Source organism: Vanessa cardui, chromosome Z, assembly GCF_905220365.1.
Source record: "Vanessa cardui chromosome Z, ilVanCard2.1, whole genome shotgun sequence".
Taxonomy (NCBI): domain Eukaryota; kingdom Metazoa; phylum Arthropoda; class Insecta; order Lepidoptera; family Nymphalidae; genus Vanessa; species Vanessa cardui.
This window is the reverse complement of record NC_061154.1, coordinates 16921753-16937826: the sequence shown is the minus strand read 5'-3', so window position 1 is coordinate 16937826 and position 16074 is coordinate 16921753. Positions and strand designations below refer to the sequence as shown.

The following is a 16074-nucleotide window of genomic DNA, read 5'->3' as shown; positions in this document are numbered from 1 at the left end:
ATCCAGGTTAATTAAATACAAATATATGAATTACTTGTACCGCGCCAAGCCCCTATATGATCTCTACTCGTGCCTTATGGACAGGTAAATGTTATTCATCTTACGGTCCCTCTATCGTCTTTAAACCTGGCCACGTGACTCGATCTTTGAACGAGAAGATTCGAGCAACAGTTACTGATGTCTTACGAATTCGTAAGGGGTCTACATATTTTTTACCTTGTCTTCTAATTTTATACAAACATCCACACAACACAACACTCCAACTTTCTTTAAGTCTGGTTTAGGTACTGACAAATAACTAAAAACATGTTAATTTCTGACCTCCTATATTACGTGCCTTTGTTTAAATAACTGTTGTATAATTTAGTCGACTGATTGACTATTGTGTTGCAAAATTACATTTCACGATAGTTGTTAGATCGTAAATAAGAAACGAGAAAATAAAAATACATATGCTGTACCTCATTTGGATTAATTTTCGGCCAATTTGGGTGCTGTGAGTGACGAACAAGGAGAGAGATTCTACCAAGACATTTCCTTAATGGAGAAGCGGTTTCAAGAGAAATTAAGTCCAGGTATGCTAGCAGACTTAATAGGGATCTGCTGAAAGCCAAATATTCAAGTAAATCATAAGAATTCATTACATATAAAGAAATAATTCTGTGTGGCTGATTTTTTTACTTTTTATGAAAATGTATTTTTTTTTACACAAGAAAACCTTGATGTGCCCATTTTTTTTCATTGATATATTATTATTTTGGTGGCCCTAGTATATTCTCCATTTGATATAAGTTTTCATGTGATAAAAAAATAAATACAAATTTGTTGACCAGTGAAATTTTATAAATTGTCTATTATATAAAGTATAAAAATATGTTTTAGGGACTATTCAAGATCGACCAGGATGAAATTATGGAATACCAATGTATGATTATTAATATTAGAAACAACTTTTTACATTACCTCTTCTAATCAATATAATTTTTAAACGATCGACACAAGTGGGCCTAATATTTATTTTCGAAATTTATCTCCTATGGGGTTAAATCATTGGGTGTTACAAGTTTATACGAAAATTAATCTCAAATCAAACTCTAATATTTAGGAAAATATAACGACTAAATAAATATTAAATCTTTTAAATTTTAATATTTACCCAGAAAAAAATAAGAACATTACAATGATTTGATTGAGTATATCCTATTCGTGTCGTAATCACCATTGTCCGCAAAAGTACACTTACGATGCTTACATTTCAGCGTACTGGATAGTAAATCAAAACAGGGGAAAAAACGGACAAATCAAGAAACTTAATACTTTATTGAACATTGTTCAGTCCAAACATTCAAACACCGATTGTTCCGCGAACAGCCAGTCAGCAGAGGCCAGTCTGATTCGTCCCGCTGTCTGTCCGTCTGCTGTCAGCGATATGCTTATTAAAGTCAAGACAAAACCTTATGAGTTAGAGTTTGTTTTTATGTTAGTGTTTGTTCTGGGAAGTGATTGCTATGAAAAAAGTATGGCCATTTACTAGAATGATTTGGTATAAAATTCCGGCTTAAACTTATGTACCTAAAATTTTTTTTTAATTAATATCTTGTTTTGCAGCTCTTCGAAAAATCGTTCGTGATCAAACTAAGATGGTGCAAAGACCCTTTCATGATAATAATGCAGACTTCACCCTTAGTAACAAATCGCAGCTAAATTTTCAGAAAATGATGTATCCCCGGTTTACGCAAGTTAAATCAGTCGTGCACAGAATGGAAAGACCTAAAATATCCACAATCTTATCTTCTATAGATACGGCAAAGAGCAGGTCAATGTTTTCTAGAATGAATATTGCTAAAAATGAAAACCTAAATCCTTATGACCTGAGGATGGCAAGAGATGCCCTCACTAACGTTATCCGTTACACCGAAGATAACTTCATATTCCCCGATAGCGAAGCGGTCCTCGTAAGAAACATGAGTTATAATAATGTAAAACTCAACAATGTTTTTAATGATTCAAATTTCTTCTCATCTCTTGACGAACTACAGCAGCACAGCACGCCGTCGTCTGAAAAAAGACCTATTTTTTTTCCAGACAACGTAGCAACAAACATCGATAATCACAAATTTGTAAACGGTATTTTGAAATACAATACTGACTCTGTTACTAGAGACGTCACCGACACACGAGCCAACACGACGCGGCTGTCTCAGACGACCGATTCAAGCTATGATCCAAACTTAGAAAAGGTTGACTTTCTCATTGAAGAGGCACCTATGGTGATTGAATCAGGCTTTAACATTTACAATAAATCGGGGCCGCCTTATTTTTGCACAGATCTGTATGAAGCTAAAGCCGATATCGACGGGAAAGAGAAGTACTCACGTATGGACATTGAGGTGAGAGTGTGTGTAAATAGCTATAATCGCTTTTTTTAATGTAATTATTCTTATAAATCATTTAAATTTAAAGGCGCCGTGGATGGCAAAGAAACAGTTTTGGAGTCAAGTTTATGACAGTCGCTATGAATCGCTCATGAGAAATCCCAAATGGCCTTCATTAAGAGTAAGTTTATAGTCAACCTGTTATGTATATATTTATTTATAAGTAGAAATACTTTAATAAATATACTTTTTAAGGTTATTTTAATACCAAGGTCTCAGGTTCATACAATATGGAAGCGACCCTTCGAAAGTTTACATAATGATACAGTGCATCGCATCATATCAAACGTGGTCAAAAAACTTCAATTTTATCCAAATTTAACCTTTTCTTGGAATGAAGTTTCTCATTTGAGTCAATGGTGGAAGGGTGCCCGGCCAAAAAGTCGAGCGGTATGTGATTGTACGATCAAAATATATGAATATATTTTCATTAATTAATAATTTATATTTATTAGACGGCTTAATACAGGCAGTCCGTCGGTTAATCAAAGAAGGGCGACTCGAAGTCACGACTGGGATGTGGGTCGAAACCGACGAATCTACATCACATATATTCGGTATCATACATCAACTAATGGAAGGTAATCAAAACAACATCTTAAAAATGTTGTGCTAACGTGATAAACTGAAAGCGTCCAATTATTTTTTATTCACAGGTCACCAGTGGCTGCAGCATAACTTGAATTACTCGCCGGACGCAGCGTGGTTGACGAATAGTGTGACCCACAGTTCTACTATACCTTATCTTTTATCTGCGACGGGAATATCGAATTTAGTATTCACGAATTTACATTACTCTTGGCAGCAATTCCTTACTGAATATCAATTTACTGACTTTATATGGATTCAAAATTGGGACCACGACAAAAATACACAGACAAAGCTGAACGAAGCCTTCAAAAAATTTGGTAATGATCGCTATCCAAAACATTCTGTCCTCGCTCACTATTTACAATTCAATTCAGCTGGTTTTGAAGCTTGCGGGCCCCAAGGTGAAATATGTGCCACCGAATTCAACTTTGCTAATAATAATAACAACCTTGACATAAATACATTTAACGTTAAAGAAAAATCTGAAAGATTACTTGAACAGTATTCAAAGACTGGTTCTACTTCGTCGCACAACGTGATTGTGGCACCACTTGGTGGACCGTTCCATTACGAATTTCAAACAGAATTCGATTATCAGTACAATAACTATGAAAAAATTGCTAGTTTTGTAAACAATAATAGAGATATTTATAAGGCTACTATCGAGTTTGGCACATCCAAAGATTATTTCGAAGCAGTTTCGTCAAGCCAACCACCTATACCTACTTTGAAAGGAGATTTTCAGAATTTCGCCGACATCAGTGATGGCAGTCCAGCTTATTGGACAGGGCTTTATACGTCAAGGCCACAGTTTAAAATCTTATTAAGGCGTCTGCAATCAACTTTACGAAGTACAGAAATCCTTTTTTCTTTTGCTCTTAACTATGATGTCTTTAAAGCATACAACGCTTCGAAACATTTCGAACGTTTACTTAATGCAAGGGAGGTAGTTGCACGCCTCCAAGACAATCACGTGGTGTCCGGAACGCTCACTACTGGCGCGAAGCGATACGTTCACTCTCAAATTCTAAGTACAGCTAAAGATTGCTGGCAAATACAAGAAGTAGCGGCAAGTTTGCTCAGTACGAAAGCAAGCCAAAATAAAACATATTTGGAGAAATATGTTTATCGAGAAGGAGAATTCATATCTTCCTTTAAATCAATTACGCCAGGTGATCATATATACATATTCAATTCCCTAAATGGTGAAAGAACTGAAGTAGTTGAACTAATGACCAGACACCCCAACATACGAGTCATAGACCACAATAAAAAAGATGTGACCATTCAGATCAACCCTATTTGGAAATTTAACTATGAAAACAAAATCAAAATATCAAAGCAGTTTTTTAAAATTACCTTTGTCGTTGTGGTACCGCCGATGACTCTTGAATTGTTTAAAATTAAAAAGACTTATGACAACACACAGAGTGCCTCTACTATATATTGCGAAGTATGTGAATTTGATGGCATTGATAATTTTTATTTTGACGTTCGACCTGTAGAAGTGGGCGATATACAAATCGAAAATTACAAACAGCGACTCGTCTTCGACGAATACACAGGTTTCCTAAGAACTGTAATCGATAAAACGACAAATAATGAAAAACTCGTCCTCGTCGACTTCGGTGCCTTTAGAAGTTCTGCTAAAAATGCCGGAATATTTTTGTTCAATACAAATTACTCAAAACCTTTACAAGATATTCTATCACCATTCAGATTGGACTTCAAATCAAAGAGCATTATGATTATATCGGGACAGATCACGACAGAATTGATATCGATTTACGGAGTCCTTCTCCAACATTCGGTTAAAATATTTAACCTGATGAGCAGTCCTTTATCTGATGCCATTAAATTTGAAACGAAAGTAGATTACGAGATTGCACCTAAAAATAGAGAATTGGAGATATTTATTTCAATCAAAACAGACATAGGCAACGGTAACCCTCCAGAACTCACTATAGACAATAACGGCTTTGACTACAAATCACGCGTTATTAACCTTAGCAGACGTATCGAATCCAACATGTATCCTATGACCAATATGGTGTTCATACAAGATCACAAGAACCGACTGACAGTTGTTACTGACCACGCCCAAGGTGTCACGGCTCTACAAGAGGGCCAGATAATTGTGATGCTTGATCGACGAATTCTTTTTGACGACGGTCGAGGTTCAGGAGAAGGCCTCGCTGATAATAGTGCTACATTTCATACTCATTATATTTTACTGGAAAGTTGTGTCGAGCCAACAAATGAGTATTTAAAATCTTCGAATAAAAACAGCGTGAGATTGCCCAGTTTTTCCGCAAATTATTTTGCCAATATTCTTAATTACCTTTTGGATATTTTTTTTATAGATACGAGCAAGGTCAATCTTTGTCATTATGCTTTCAGGCCTCTCGTAAAAAACTCATTTCCTTGTGATGTAACACTCATAAATTACAGAACAATACTGGTTAGAGGAACTCCAGAAAAATATTCTCCAAACACAGCATTGATGACGCTCCACAGACAGAGCTTCACTTGTCTAATAAAGCACGACATAACTGTTCGTTGTAACGGAGAAGAAACGCTTAAGTTAGATAAGACTTTTCATAATGTAATTGCAGTGTATCAAACTAATTTGGTAGGTACGATCGAAGGCATCCCTGTTAATGTTTTGAATAAAGATAATTTTCCGTCTATGGAAATTACCACCTTACGAATACATTTCGGAAATGTTAGTAAATTGTAATAATTACTACAATTTTATTCACCATCACATTGGTATCTGTAACATTTTTTTGTAAAACTTTTAGTTACTTGAAACAAATTGACTTTATAATAAATATAATACATAGAAGCACGCGCTTTTACCAAATACCTGTATAATAAAACAAAATAAAAATCTCATACTTTATTTTATTTTAAAACTAGTTACAAGTACTGATTTGGACAAGACTACTCAACGCTGTTATGAAGTTAACGAATCAAACTAAAGGTTTTAATTTAAATTTGTATAAAAGTTTGTATAATAGATTCAAAATACGTTTATTTCAAAGGAGTCTTGAACATTCATGCAGTTTATGAAGTGTATATTTTTTTAACCTTTTACCTACCTAGCAACATTTTTTTATAATCCTTATGAACAGTCGAGAAATTGCAGAAAAAAATTGTTGTTAATATATAGATTAGTTACATTCAGAACATAATACAAACCTAATTATAATAAAATACGACAATTGATTTTTTTTTTAAATTGTAAACTAACATTTTTAATAAGTATTTTTTAATGAGAATTGCATAGACATATAGAGCATAGACTACAGTTATCATCGACCGTCGAGTAATAGATAATACGTGAGTCGTGACAGTCTTATTCTATATTTCATAATAAGTGTTGGTGTCGTTGATTTTGATGAAAACCTTAATGTAGATATTTAAAGGTAAATTAATAATGTATTTTATAATCAACTTCCTAAAGGACATAAATAATAAATGGAAAGTTAAAATATTTTAATCAAAATATTAGTAAATTGACCTACTTTTCAACAGGTATACTCACATAATAAGGCTCTCTTGTAAAATCGAATCTAAATGAAACGAGGCCTATGTAACATATTTTTTGGAATTTTAACCATAACAGAAGACCATATTATGATGTTTCTACTGAACAACCAAGCAAACCATGTGAAGCATTCTGAAAATTATTAGTTATTAAGTGCATTAACTTGCAGTGACGATATATTTAAAAACATTTGGAGACGATGTCAATATTGAACTAAAATTATTATTAAGTCTTTGTCGTAGAAACCGTACATTGGTTGTTGTTAATCAAATTATGGGACTGCTTTTTTCAAAAATATGGAGCTTGTTCGGAAACGAAGGTAAGCTAAATTTTTTACAAGTAGTTGTATATAAATGTCGTAACATGATAAGATAGTGCAGTCAGTTGAAATACTTGACGTAGTTAGATAGTAGTTAGGTCAAATTTATCTTTCTTTGTTTTCCAGAGCACAAATTGGTACTCGTTGGGTTAGATAATGCTGGCAAAACAACAATACTTTATCAGCTGCTTCTCGGTGAGGCCGTGCACACGAGGCCAACTATCGGCTCCAATGTCGAGGAAGTAGTATGGCGGAACCTGCGTTTTGTGATGTGGGACCTGGGAGGGCAACAGAGTCTACGCTCGGCTTGGACCACTTACTACACAAACAGTGAAGTATGTATTGTCAATGTCACACACCTGTGAGTTATGAAACTTTATGCCTAAAGTGACTTAATATCGTTTTGTTATAATGTAGGTAAACATAAAGGCTGTTTCTAGTTCTGTTGTTGAACTCAACTTCCATGCTTGCGATATTGCTGTGCCACATTTTTAAAACCTTCCTTGCAAAGATTATTGCTTTTGTCTGCATATTCTGCATTTCAAAAATCACATATGAAAATAAATTGAAAATAGTTTTGTCTGTGTTGTTGCTATTGCAATGCGAGTGTGTATAAAGAATAGCTTCGCAAAGAATGAGCACCTTGTACTGAGCTATGAGGACAATATATTAAGTAGACATACAATTTGTACAATTCTTATAAAACTGTTTTCTTTTAAAAATTGCAAATTTTCAGGAAATCCATAAGTAATATAGCAATGCCTTACCTTAGATACCCAACATAAACTTATAAACAAGAATTGTTTATTTATTATTACTATGAAAAATATGATATGCGTAAGTCATGTAATTAAGTACAGAGCGCTCATCTCTCTTACAGTTTGTGATAATGGTGATTGACTCCACTGATCGACAAAGATTGAACATAAGCCGAGAGGAACTGCATAGAATGCTCTTGCATGAAGAACTTAGCAAGGCATGCCTCTTAGTCTTTGCTAATAAACAGGTATATGTTATATACTGTACAAGTTACGATGTATAATTGAGTTGTCATTTGGTAACATTTGAAAATAGTATTGTGGTATCATAATCAATATTAGTATTTGTAATGTACATGAACATTAGTAATTCAAGTTGGTGAGTTAATTCATCACAATGTAACACATGCTATAGGTAAATCTTAGTTTGTAATTAATTATAAATATCTATGTCCCATTAGTTGTTAAGCCTGTTCATAGAGCACAGATTTATAAATGATAAACCAGAACACCGTGGACTTTTATATAAGATTCACTAAAACTGAATCGTGTTTTAACTTTACGGGGACTGTAGCGAATGAGAGAAGCTCGTCACCGATCCCTCAGAGCCGTCGCCGCCCCGTGTGATTATTAGGCATCTTAAAATAGTAGTCAGTCTCACTCGAACACGACAGATAAATAAAATTTGCGTAACTGTGGCTCTTGCCACGTTTAACTGTTATTTTAGTCGGTATATATATATGGACGTTATCTCGTGTTCATGTTCGGTAGCGTTTGCCCAGCACTGACTGCGCCCGCCGGCGCCTCACGGCCGTTGCGTACACTAATTGTACGAGTACATCGTGTTGTTCATGTACTTTTATGAGGACGAGAGTCTGTTTAAATCAGTTTTATTGCTAACATTTTTTGTCTAAGAGTCGTCAAAAGTAGTTTTTTATTGTATACCATTGGTTATATTATTGTAGCAGTGAACTTATGCAGGATGTGGATGATTGCAGGACGTGAAGGGGTCGATGACGGCGGCGGAGATATCAGAGCAGCTGGATCTCACTTCCATTAAGCAGCATCCGTGGCACATCCAGGCTTGCTGCGCGCTCACCGGCGAGGGGTAGGCCTGCCCCGTTTTAATGATAGGCTGTCGAATGATTTCGTTTACCTCTTCGCTTTACTAATTATCGGCAATGCTTTTAAAGATCCAATTTCACTTCATAATAAATAAAAAAAATTAAAATAGGTCAAAACTTATTACTTATAAATTTGTGATTTGAAATGAATATGTCAATCTAAGACAACTAATAGCTCCCGGCGTACTCGGTAAAGCTTTGGAAAACGAAAAAGCATTATTTGCTTTTCTCAAAGCTTTAGCCTTAGTTTGCGGTCGCCGGATAACCGGCGCGGGCGGCACTTTAATATTCCGTTGCGTTGGTTTCAGCTTGCACATGGGCCTCGAGTGGATCGCGAGCCGGATAAAGAAGAAGTGACGCCCCGGCAGCGTGCCCTCGTCGCTGAATATTAATATTGATGTTACTTTTTTCGATAATGGAGTATATTTTTTAAAACATGTGAAATTAAATCCTATTCTTCTTGTCTGATTTTACTCTATTATATATTGTAATAAATAAACTATTCACTAGGCATGGTATGAGTAATGTAATAAATAAATTTTCTCGATTTTTTTTTTCGTTATTTTATTTCAACTACACATTTGATTGTAAAACAAAAATTGTACATTTCCGAACAAAACACATAATCAGTATCAAGTAAAAAGTGCAGGAGAACGCAAATGCTGTCCACGCGCAAACACACCGTGGACACTCGGGCCGGCCACGGGAACGGCCTGCCACACTTGTCTAGGGGAGATTTTAGCCGACGCGACGTATGGGGCACATTGGCCCACAGCCTCCTCAATACTGATTAATTAATATGTTGAGGAAAGCTGAACTGCCAAAAATACTTTACGTTAGTAAGTATTTAAAAAAAACAATTAAACTAGTAGTATCACTTTGAAGATCCACAAACACAAAAATATTATTTAATAGCAAAAAAATTGCGGCAGATAGATTTGGAGCGTTCCCGTGGCCGACACCGCATCTGTACAAACGGTTAGATGACAGCAAGACACCAGGGCGTTCCCGCTCACGGGGTTGTCGTGACACAAGCACGAAATAAATAATATTTACACTCGTTTATGTACAAATAAATATAATGTGACAGTTCGTCTTATACAATACTCAACTTAGTCATCGGCAATAGGTCGTCGCGTTCAAAATAGTATTAAATATAAAATGTACGAAGTGAACATCGTGAAAAGCCTAGTCGCTTCAAACAGTGGCCCCTTCGTACTAGAAATTTGACGATAAACATTTAATAACATCCATTTCAATACTAACTACGATTATTTCTAGACAGCAATATTGATAGTAGAACGAAGACACAGTACAAGGTGACGTGGATGGTACTCGGATACCGGCAGAGCGTAACGAGATTCGGAAACATTCCTCTCAATATAAATAATGACTACTTCTTATCACCTCGGACGACCCGACGCGGCGACGCCGTAATCCCAAAACACGAGTAACTTAAATTGTACTAAATCGCCTAATTCTAAAATTATGCGAACACAACCAAATATAAATCATGATTGTACTTGAAAATAATACAAACGATAAATAATTATTATATCAAAATTATGACTAAATTAACGTTTTTACATTATTCAATTTGGCAAAATTTGTGATAAATCAGCGACGTCAGGCCCGAGCACCGACACGGCCCACCGGGTCACTGATCACCTAAAAATACAACATTACGTTTTACGACTATAACATCCGAATGGCCCTCGAGGGCGCGTACTGCGTACCGATTGTGTATATTCGTGTAACGATTCCTAACTATTTCACTAACATTGACCAGTAATGATAGAATTAAAGAGATCTTTGCAAGTACTAATATCATAGATAGTCAAAAACCGAAAACAAAAACCGTTCCTGAGGACGCTCAAACGACAGTAAATATAGTAACAATATCTCAAATCGGGTGCGAAGGCGAGGCGAAGTATATCGTGTATAGTGGCGCTGTCGAATAGGCTATACAAAAAAATAGATTCATATTTTAATAGACAGGGTATTGCAAAATTGTGAGTATTATTATAATTTGGTCCTGAGGTAGATTAATCTAGATTTTTGTTGACTTGATGTGTCGAAATATAAATTGTAATAATAGTTTGTTTGCGAAGAAGCGCTCAAGGAGAAGGGAGTTTACACACTACTATTAGACACGTACGTAACAGTTGAATATGTGATTCTAAACAGTCATTTCCTCTCATTAATGTTGACGCCGGCGCCCGTAAGGCGACTGGGCTACACGTGCTCCTGTGTTGTTTAAAACCTTATTTTGTAGGTTTTTATTTCGAGCGGATCTATTTCGATGTCCTCCAGTCCGGAGAGCGACTTGTACGTCCTAAGCCCAGTCAGACTCACTGAGGTAAGGTTTGAAATGCGCAATCCGTTGAACAAGGTTTTCGCCGTGAAGCGAGCGGAGGTCCGCCGAGAGCCGTCGCCCAGCGAGCAGCTGAAGCCGGGCCTGTGCAGCACCATAAAGCAGGCGGGACTCGGGAACTGCTCCAACACCTCATCAGTAATAGTTCGCAACGAGACCATGTGTACGTCCGGAGGGAAGTTTTGAATAAAGGTCTGATAGGTCTTTACGTTTACGTTGCCCACCTCGCTGGTGTCCACGACGTACACGTTTAGCGGGTAATTCATGGTCCTGCTCAAATGATCTGCGGTGCGCGTGGGCAGTTCGTATATAGTGGTCTTAGCATCTGGACTGAAGTTTCGTCTGTTCAGTACTCCGGACACGTGCTCGCTCGTATCTCTCTTCCGCCTGTCTGCAGAAATTGGCTCGAGGAGAATCCAGTTGTGGAACACCGTGGGTTTGTTGTCTACGACCCCTTCCCCGATGCCCCGATGGTCGTCGTACAGAGTTCGCCTATCGAGCATGACTTCTAAGCGGCCGGGTTCATAAGATGCGGCTCCCTGTGCGTGGTCGGTAATGAGAGTAAGCCTGACCTCCTCATCCTGCAGCCAAGCCATCGTCGTAATCGGATAGTAGTTTCCTTCGATACCTAACTTCTCTACTTTAATCCTCTTCTGGTACTGGAAGCCGTTCTGATCTGTGTAGAATTCAGGCACTTCTCCATTCTGTATGTTTGTTTGTAATCTCATGAATAACTCTGTTTCTCGGTTTTTCGGAGGGCTTTCAAAGTCAACGACATTCTCGACGTGTACGGCATGGGACAGAGCAATATCTTTGACATTGTAAATTTTAACCGTATGGACTAGAAGAGGTAGGTAGAGGGTAGTGATCTCAGTGGACACGGGCCCCGACAGGATGATTATGTTCTCGTCTTGCGGGCTTGTTCCACTGCCGTATTGATGTAGGACCTTTTTCTCGGGAGCGTCGTAGTCCGGCATGAAGAGATAAGCTCCCGAGTGTCGTTGGGCGCTTTGATAAGCACCGAACTGCATTTCGACGACGTGTCTCCTTCGATTGTCTTTCCTGTTAATTTGCCTCAGGAGCCCAGTATTTCTATCAATCAAAAGTTTTAAAACCGAATTCTCAAGTTGAATATCACCAGGCATCATCTTCTTTACTGTGAAGTTTTCGGTTTTATCGGAGGCCAATATTTTGTCGCTGCAATTGTTGCAAAAGATTACGCAGTGCTGCGACGTGTTCGTGTATTCCTCGAGATTAAAAGTGACCGCAGTCAGCGGCGGCACCGTGGCGACGAAAAGGACATCGAAGCTCGTGTCACTGATGACATACTTGCCGTGCTCCCGTACTTCGATAATCGGCGTGATCTGGTACTGGACGTACTCTTTCCTACGCGTGTCGTAAACGCGCACGCTGCTGGTATTCGAGCGGACCGATATTACATCCGTGCGTTCTTCGGCGAGCGAGTTAAACAGAACAACTTTCCTTTTGTCGACGACCGACACCTGCAGCTGTTTCGGCTGCTTGCCGTACGTTTCCCACTCGTACTGGCTCTGGAGAATGCTCTGCGCGTGGAGAGATGGATCGGGCAACATGATGGTGGTGAGCGCTGCCTCTTGCAGGCGAATGCAGTGATAAATGCTCGTGAACAGTTTGGTTCCGTAGTCGAACATCACGCTGGATTTGGACGTTCCGGTGATTGCATCATGGTGCTGGAACAGACCTAAGTTCCTACGAGCTGTAATCAATTGTTCGTAGAACTTTTCTAATCTTTTTTCAGATGAGATCAGCTTTAGCGTGGTCGATTGTTTAATATAGTTCGCAACCAGCGTGAAGATAATCTCAGCGGTTCTCAGGTGATGCTCAAACTGGCGAGCTAAGATTTTTAGGTACGGTCGGGTGGTGAAGTAACCGGACCAGTAGGCCGGTTTTCCTTCACTGAATATATCTGAGTACACAAAGAAGTCTCCTTTGAGCGTTGGTATATTTTTGTGCCTGTCTTTCATAGCGTTAAAATAGTCGAGGGGCGTTCCAAATGAAACATCAGCGTTAAAGGTATCTTTATGATTATTAATATAATTGAACATTTTCATATAATTAGTGTACTGGGCGTCGAACTCCACGCCGTACTCGTATCGGAAGTCGTCGCCGAGCGGCACGAGCACGACGTTGTGTGTGGTCAGGGAGCCAATCCGATCGTATTCGTCTATCAGGGTCTTGGACTTGCTGTGGAGGTTCTGGTCGGTTATCTCCTCGTATTTCGCGGTGTACTCCGAATATTCCCCCGGTATTTTCCTGAAATCAAAGCCTAAGCAGACAGAGGGGTGCGGACCACATGTACTCTTAATTGAATAGATGTCGAAGGGCTGATTATGGACGATAAGAGAAGGCTTCTTTTCGGACCAGTTGGTAACCCAGTAGAATTCCTCGATCTGCCTCTGCGCTAACCATTGCTTCCAGGCGTAGTGTATTCTCTGGATGACGGTGCCTTCGAGTCCACTCTGGTCCAGGAGGTACGGCACGGTTGGGCCATGACCAAATGGATCAATCGACCACCCGGTCTTGGGCGATGTCCCAAGATTCGTTTTGACCCATTGATGTCCTGAAATACAAAATACATGTATAATCTTATCTAGCCGGAAGGTACCTTTTTATTAAAATATATATGAATACCTTCAATGAACTGGTCCACCAGAGCATAGATATGTGTGCAGGCTTCGTCCGGCATCACCCAGCCTCCGCCCGTTATCTCTAGGCGACCCTCTTTAATCAACTTCTTCAGTGCCTGAAATACAATATAGCACATCTGTTTACATAACATTACACTGAGATAAATACTTATTTTTAGACATGTTGTAATATTTGCTCTCAGTTTAAGAGATGTCGCCAGCGAAGTCGATGTACGTACTGAGGTAAGCAGTAAGCGAGGGCAACTGGAGATGGCGCTCGAGGCTCTAGCGCTTTGCAGTGTATTTAATATCTGTCTGATGTATTTGCTAAACGTAATTCGTTTATTGCTTACGTCCTTTGATAATCAAAAATTTTTATACTTAATTCGGTCCTGTGTAATGATAATAACTTATTAAATCGTTTGTAACATATGAAGGAATACCAATCAGGCCCGTTGGTGCGGCGTCTACCATAAACTAACAATGAGATATGTTTTAGATGTAGTAAACTCGTGTAATTATTTGGATTTGAGCAAAATTTTGAAACCTGAACGATAGTTATAAGGACTTGTATATTAGATTATACTACACCACACAATATTTATATTTTATGAGAGCCGCTTCACTAGATGGCGATACTAAGCTTTAGAGCACGCGCTGCAGCGGAAGTAGTCACGTGGGGCGCACGTGGTTATTATTGGCCACGTGGATCCCAAAGTTTTTGCAAGTTTCATTTCGTAATGGTCTACAGTAATTAAATGTATGAATTCCCAATCATCGAAGCATTTGTGTCAGAACATTCTTATTAATTATATATTTTCACCTTTTGCTTGACCGGGTGAGATCGCTCCCACCACGCGTTGAGAAATGACATCTCGGTCCAAATGAAAGTCATATTGGGGTACTGATGGAGTTTCTGCACGATGTTGTTGATGATGTTCTTCGTTTTCCACTCAAAGTACTGCTCGAACGTCTTCAACCAGCCGGGGTCGTTGTGCGAGTGCGGCACCACGATCACCTGTAGAGTGAGAGTACCAAGGATACAATCTAGCCGCCATTTTGCTACAAATAACGTAACGCATACCGCGCGTGGAAACAATTAATCAAACTTATAAAAATCCGATTGTATCTTGCTCTAAGCTTTTAATGTAGTTTGATTACTCTTTTAAGCAAATTAATATAATTTAACGAGGCATGAGTTACAAGGCTCGGTTTAATTAGTTCAAAATATACATTTGTAAAAGTTAGGAACCGCACGCTTAGCGAACGGCTAGCGGAGTTATTTTCCTCTATAATTACCAAACTTTTAATATCCTAATACCGCGCTGAGACCGGTGTGTTAATGAATGCGAATGAAAGTTCAATCTGTAAAGCTGATTTTGAATACTAAGCTATACACTAAACAAAAGCATATTAAGTCCCCGCAACATATGTAGGTAGATTGATACATTGCATTGAGTTTCCGAGCAAAGTGAACTTGATTGGAATGATGTCGTGGAAGCATACCGGCGCATTAAAAAAAATAAAATACTCGGTCGAGATGTACCTTCAACGGCGGTCGCCGGCTGTCGTTCTTGATGAGCTCGTAACGATCTTCAAATGTTCGGTCCCAAAACTCCTTTGTCCGCAGCCAACTCGGCTGAAAAGTAAAGATTTTAATAATCATATGACGTGTCGATAACATGCACCGAAAACGAAAGACTCCACATCGGAGTCGGAAATCGACCGTGAGACATCTTTCTAGGCGAGTGCGGCCGGCGCGTGCGGACACGGGTACGAGTGGCGGCGAGCACGCGGCGCCACACACCATTAGACGCTCGATGCGGTCGCGCGTGCAGCACTGCTCTCGCTTTATCTACCCTTTACTATTTTTTTATTATAGTTTCAATTTTATGATATACCTAAGTATTTTGTTTGTTTTTGCCAAAAATAACGTTTATACATAGAGTTTTAGCATTGCTGACATTTTTGATAGTGTACGACTGACTAAAGTATAATGTGTTTATATATATATATATATATATATATATATATATATATATATATATATATATATATATGCAATAATATATTTTATGCTTTAGTTTATAATAATCAATAGTAGCAACCCGATAATCTCCCACGGCTCGGCTAAGCCTTCTAGTCCAGTCAAATTACGGCTAAAAACGGGTTAAATAAACATGAGCGAACACAGTTTGGGCATTTTGAGGATTGAAAGGGGGGTGCACCCTGAGCTTAAATTCCAATTTGAGGG

At 38.3% G+C, this 16074-nt stretch overlaps 3 protein-coding genes across 4 annotated transcripts in view; 2 read left to right on the top strand and 1 right to left on the bottom strand.

Moving 5' to 3' along the window:
* Nucleotides 1-541: 541 nt before the first annotated feature.
* Nucleotides 542-5855, top strand: LOC124542852 (alpha-mannosidase 2-like). The gene is made up of 6 exons (XM_047120738.1): nucleotides 542-575; nucleotides 1609-2390; nucleotides 2464-2556; nucleotides 2631-2825; nucleotides 2905-3016; nucleotides 3092-5855. Exons 1-6 carry the CDS (start codon nucleotides 542-544, stop codon nucleotides 5764-5766), a joined length of 3891 nt encoding a protein of 1296 aa, XP_046976694.1. The 3' UTR covers nucleotides 5767-5855.
* A 473-nt stretch (nucleotides 5856-6328) lies between these two features.
* On the top strand, nucleotides 6329-9332 carry LOC124543186 (ADP-ribosylation factor-like protein 5B). 2 transcript variants are annotated; one of them, XM_047121271.1, is made up of 6 exons: nucleotides 6329-6457; nucleotides 6567-6898; nucleotides 7025-7233; nucleotides 7779-7904; nucleotides 8655-8764; nucleotides 9089-9332. In XM_047121271.1, exons 2-6 carry the CDS (start codon nucleotides 6853-6855, stop codon nucleotides 9135-9137), a joined length of 540 nt encoding a protein of 179 aa, XP_046977227.1. In that variant the 5' UTR covers nucleotides 6329-6457; nucleotides 6567-6852; the 3' UTR covers nucleotides 9138-9332. The 2 variants fall into 2 exon arrangements, with proteins under 2 accessions (XP_046977227.1, XP_046977228.1); XM_047121272.1 differs by having other exon boundaries at nucleotides 6341-6457; nucleotides 6822-6898.
* Nucleotides 9333-9644: 312 nt separating this feature from the next.
* LOC124543185 (alpha-mannosidase 2) overlaps nucleotides 9645-16074 on the bottom strand; it is an 83361-nt gene continuing 76931 nt past the window's right edge. The window contains exons 5-8 of the mRNA XM_047121270.1: nucleotides 15367-15459; nucleotides 14644-14838; nucleotides 13825-13936; nucleotides 9645-13753 (exon numbers count right to left, since the gene is read on the bottom strand). Of these exons, the coding sequence (XP_046977226.1) occupies nucleotides 11037-13753; nucleotides 13825-13936; nucleotides 14644-14838; nucleotides 15367-15459 (3117 nt within the window). The 3' untranslated portion in view covers nucleotides 9645-11036. The remainder of the gene's footprint in view (nucleotides 13754-13824; nucleotides 13937-14643; nucleotides 14839-15366; nucleotides 15460-16074) is intronic.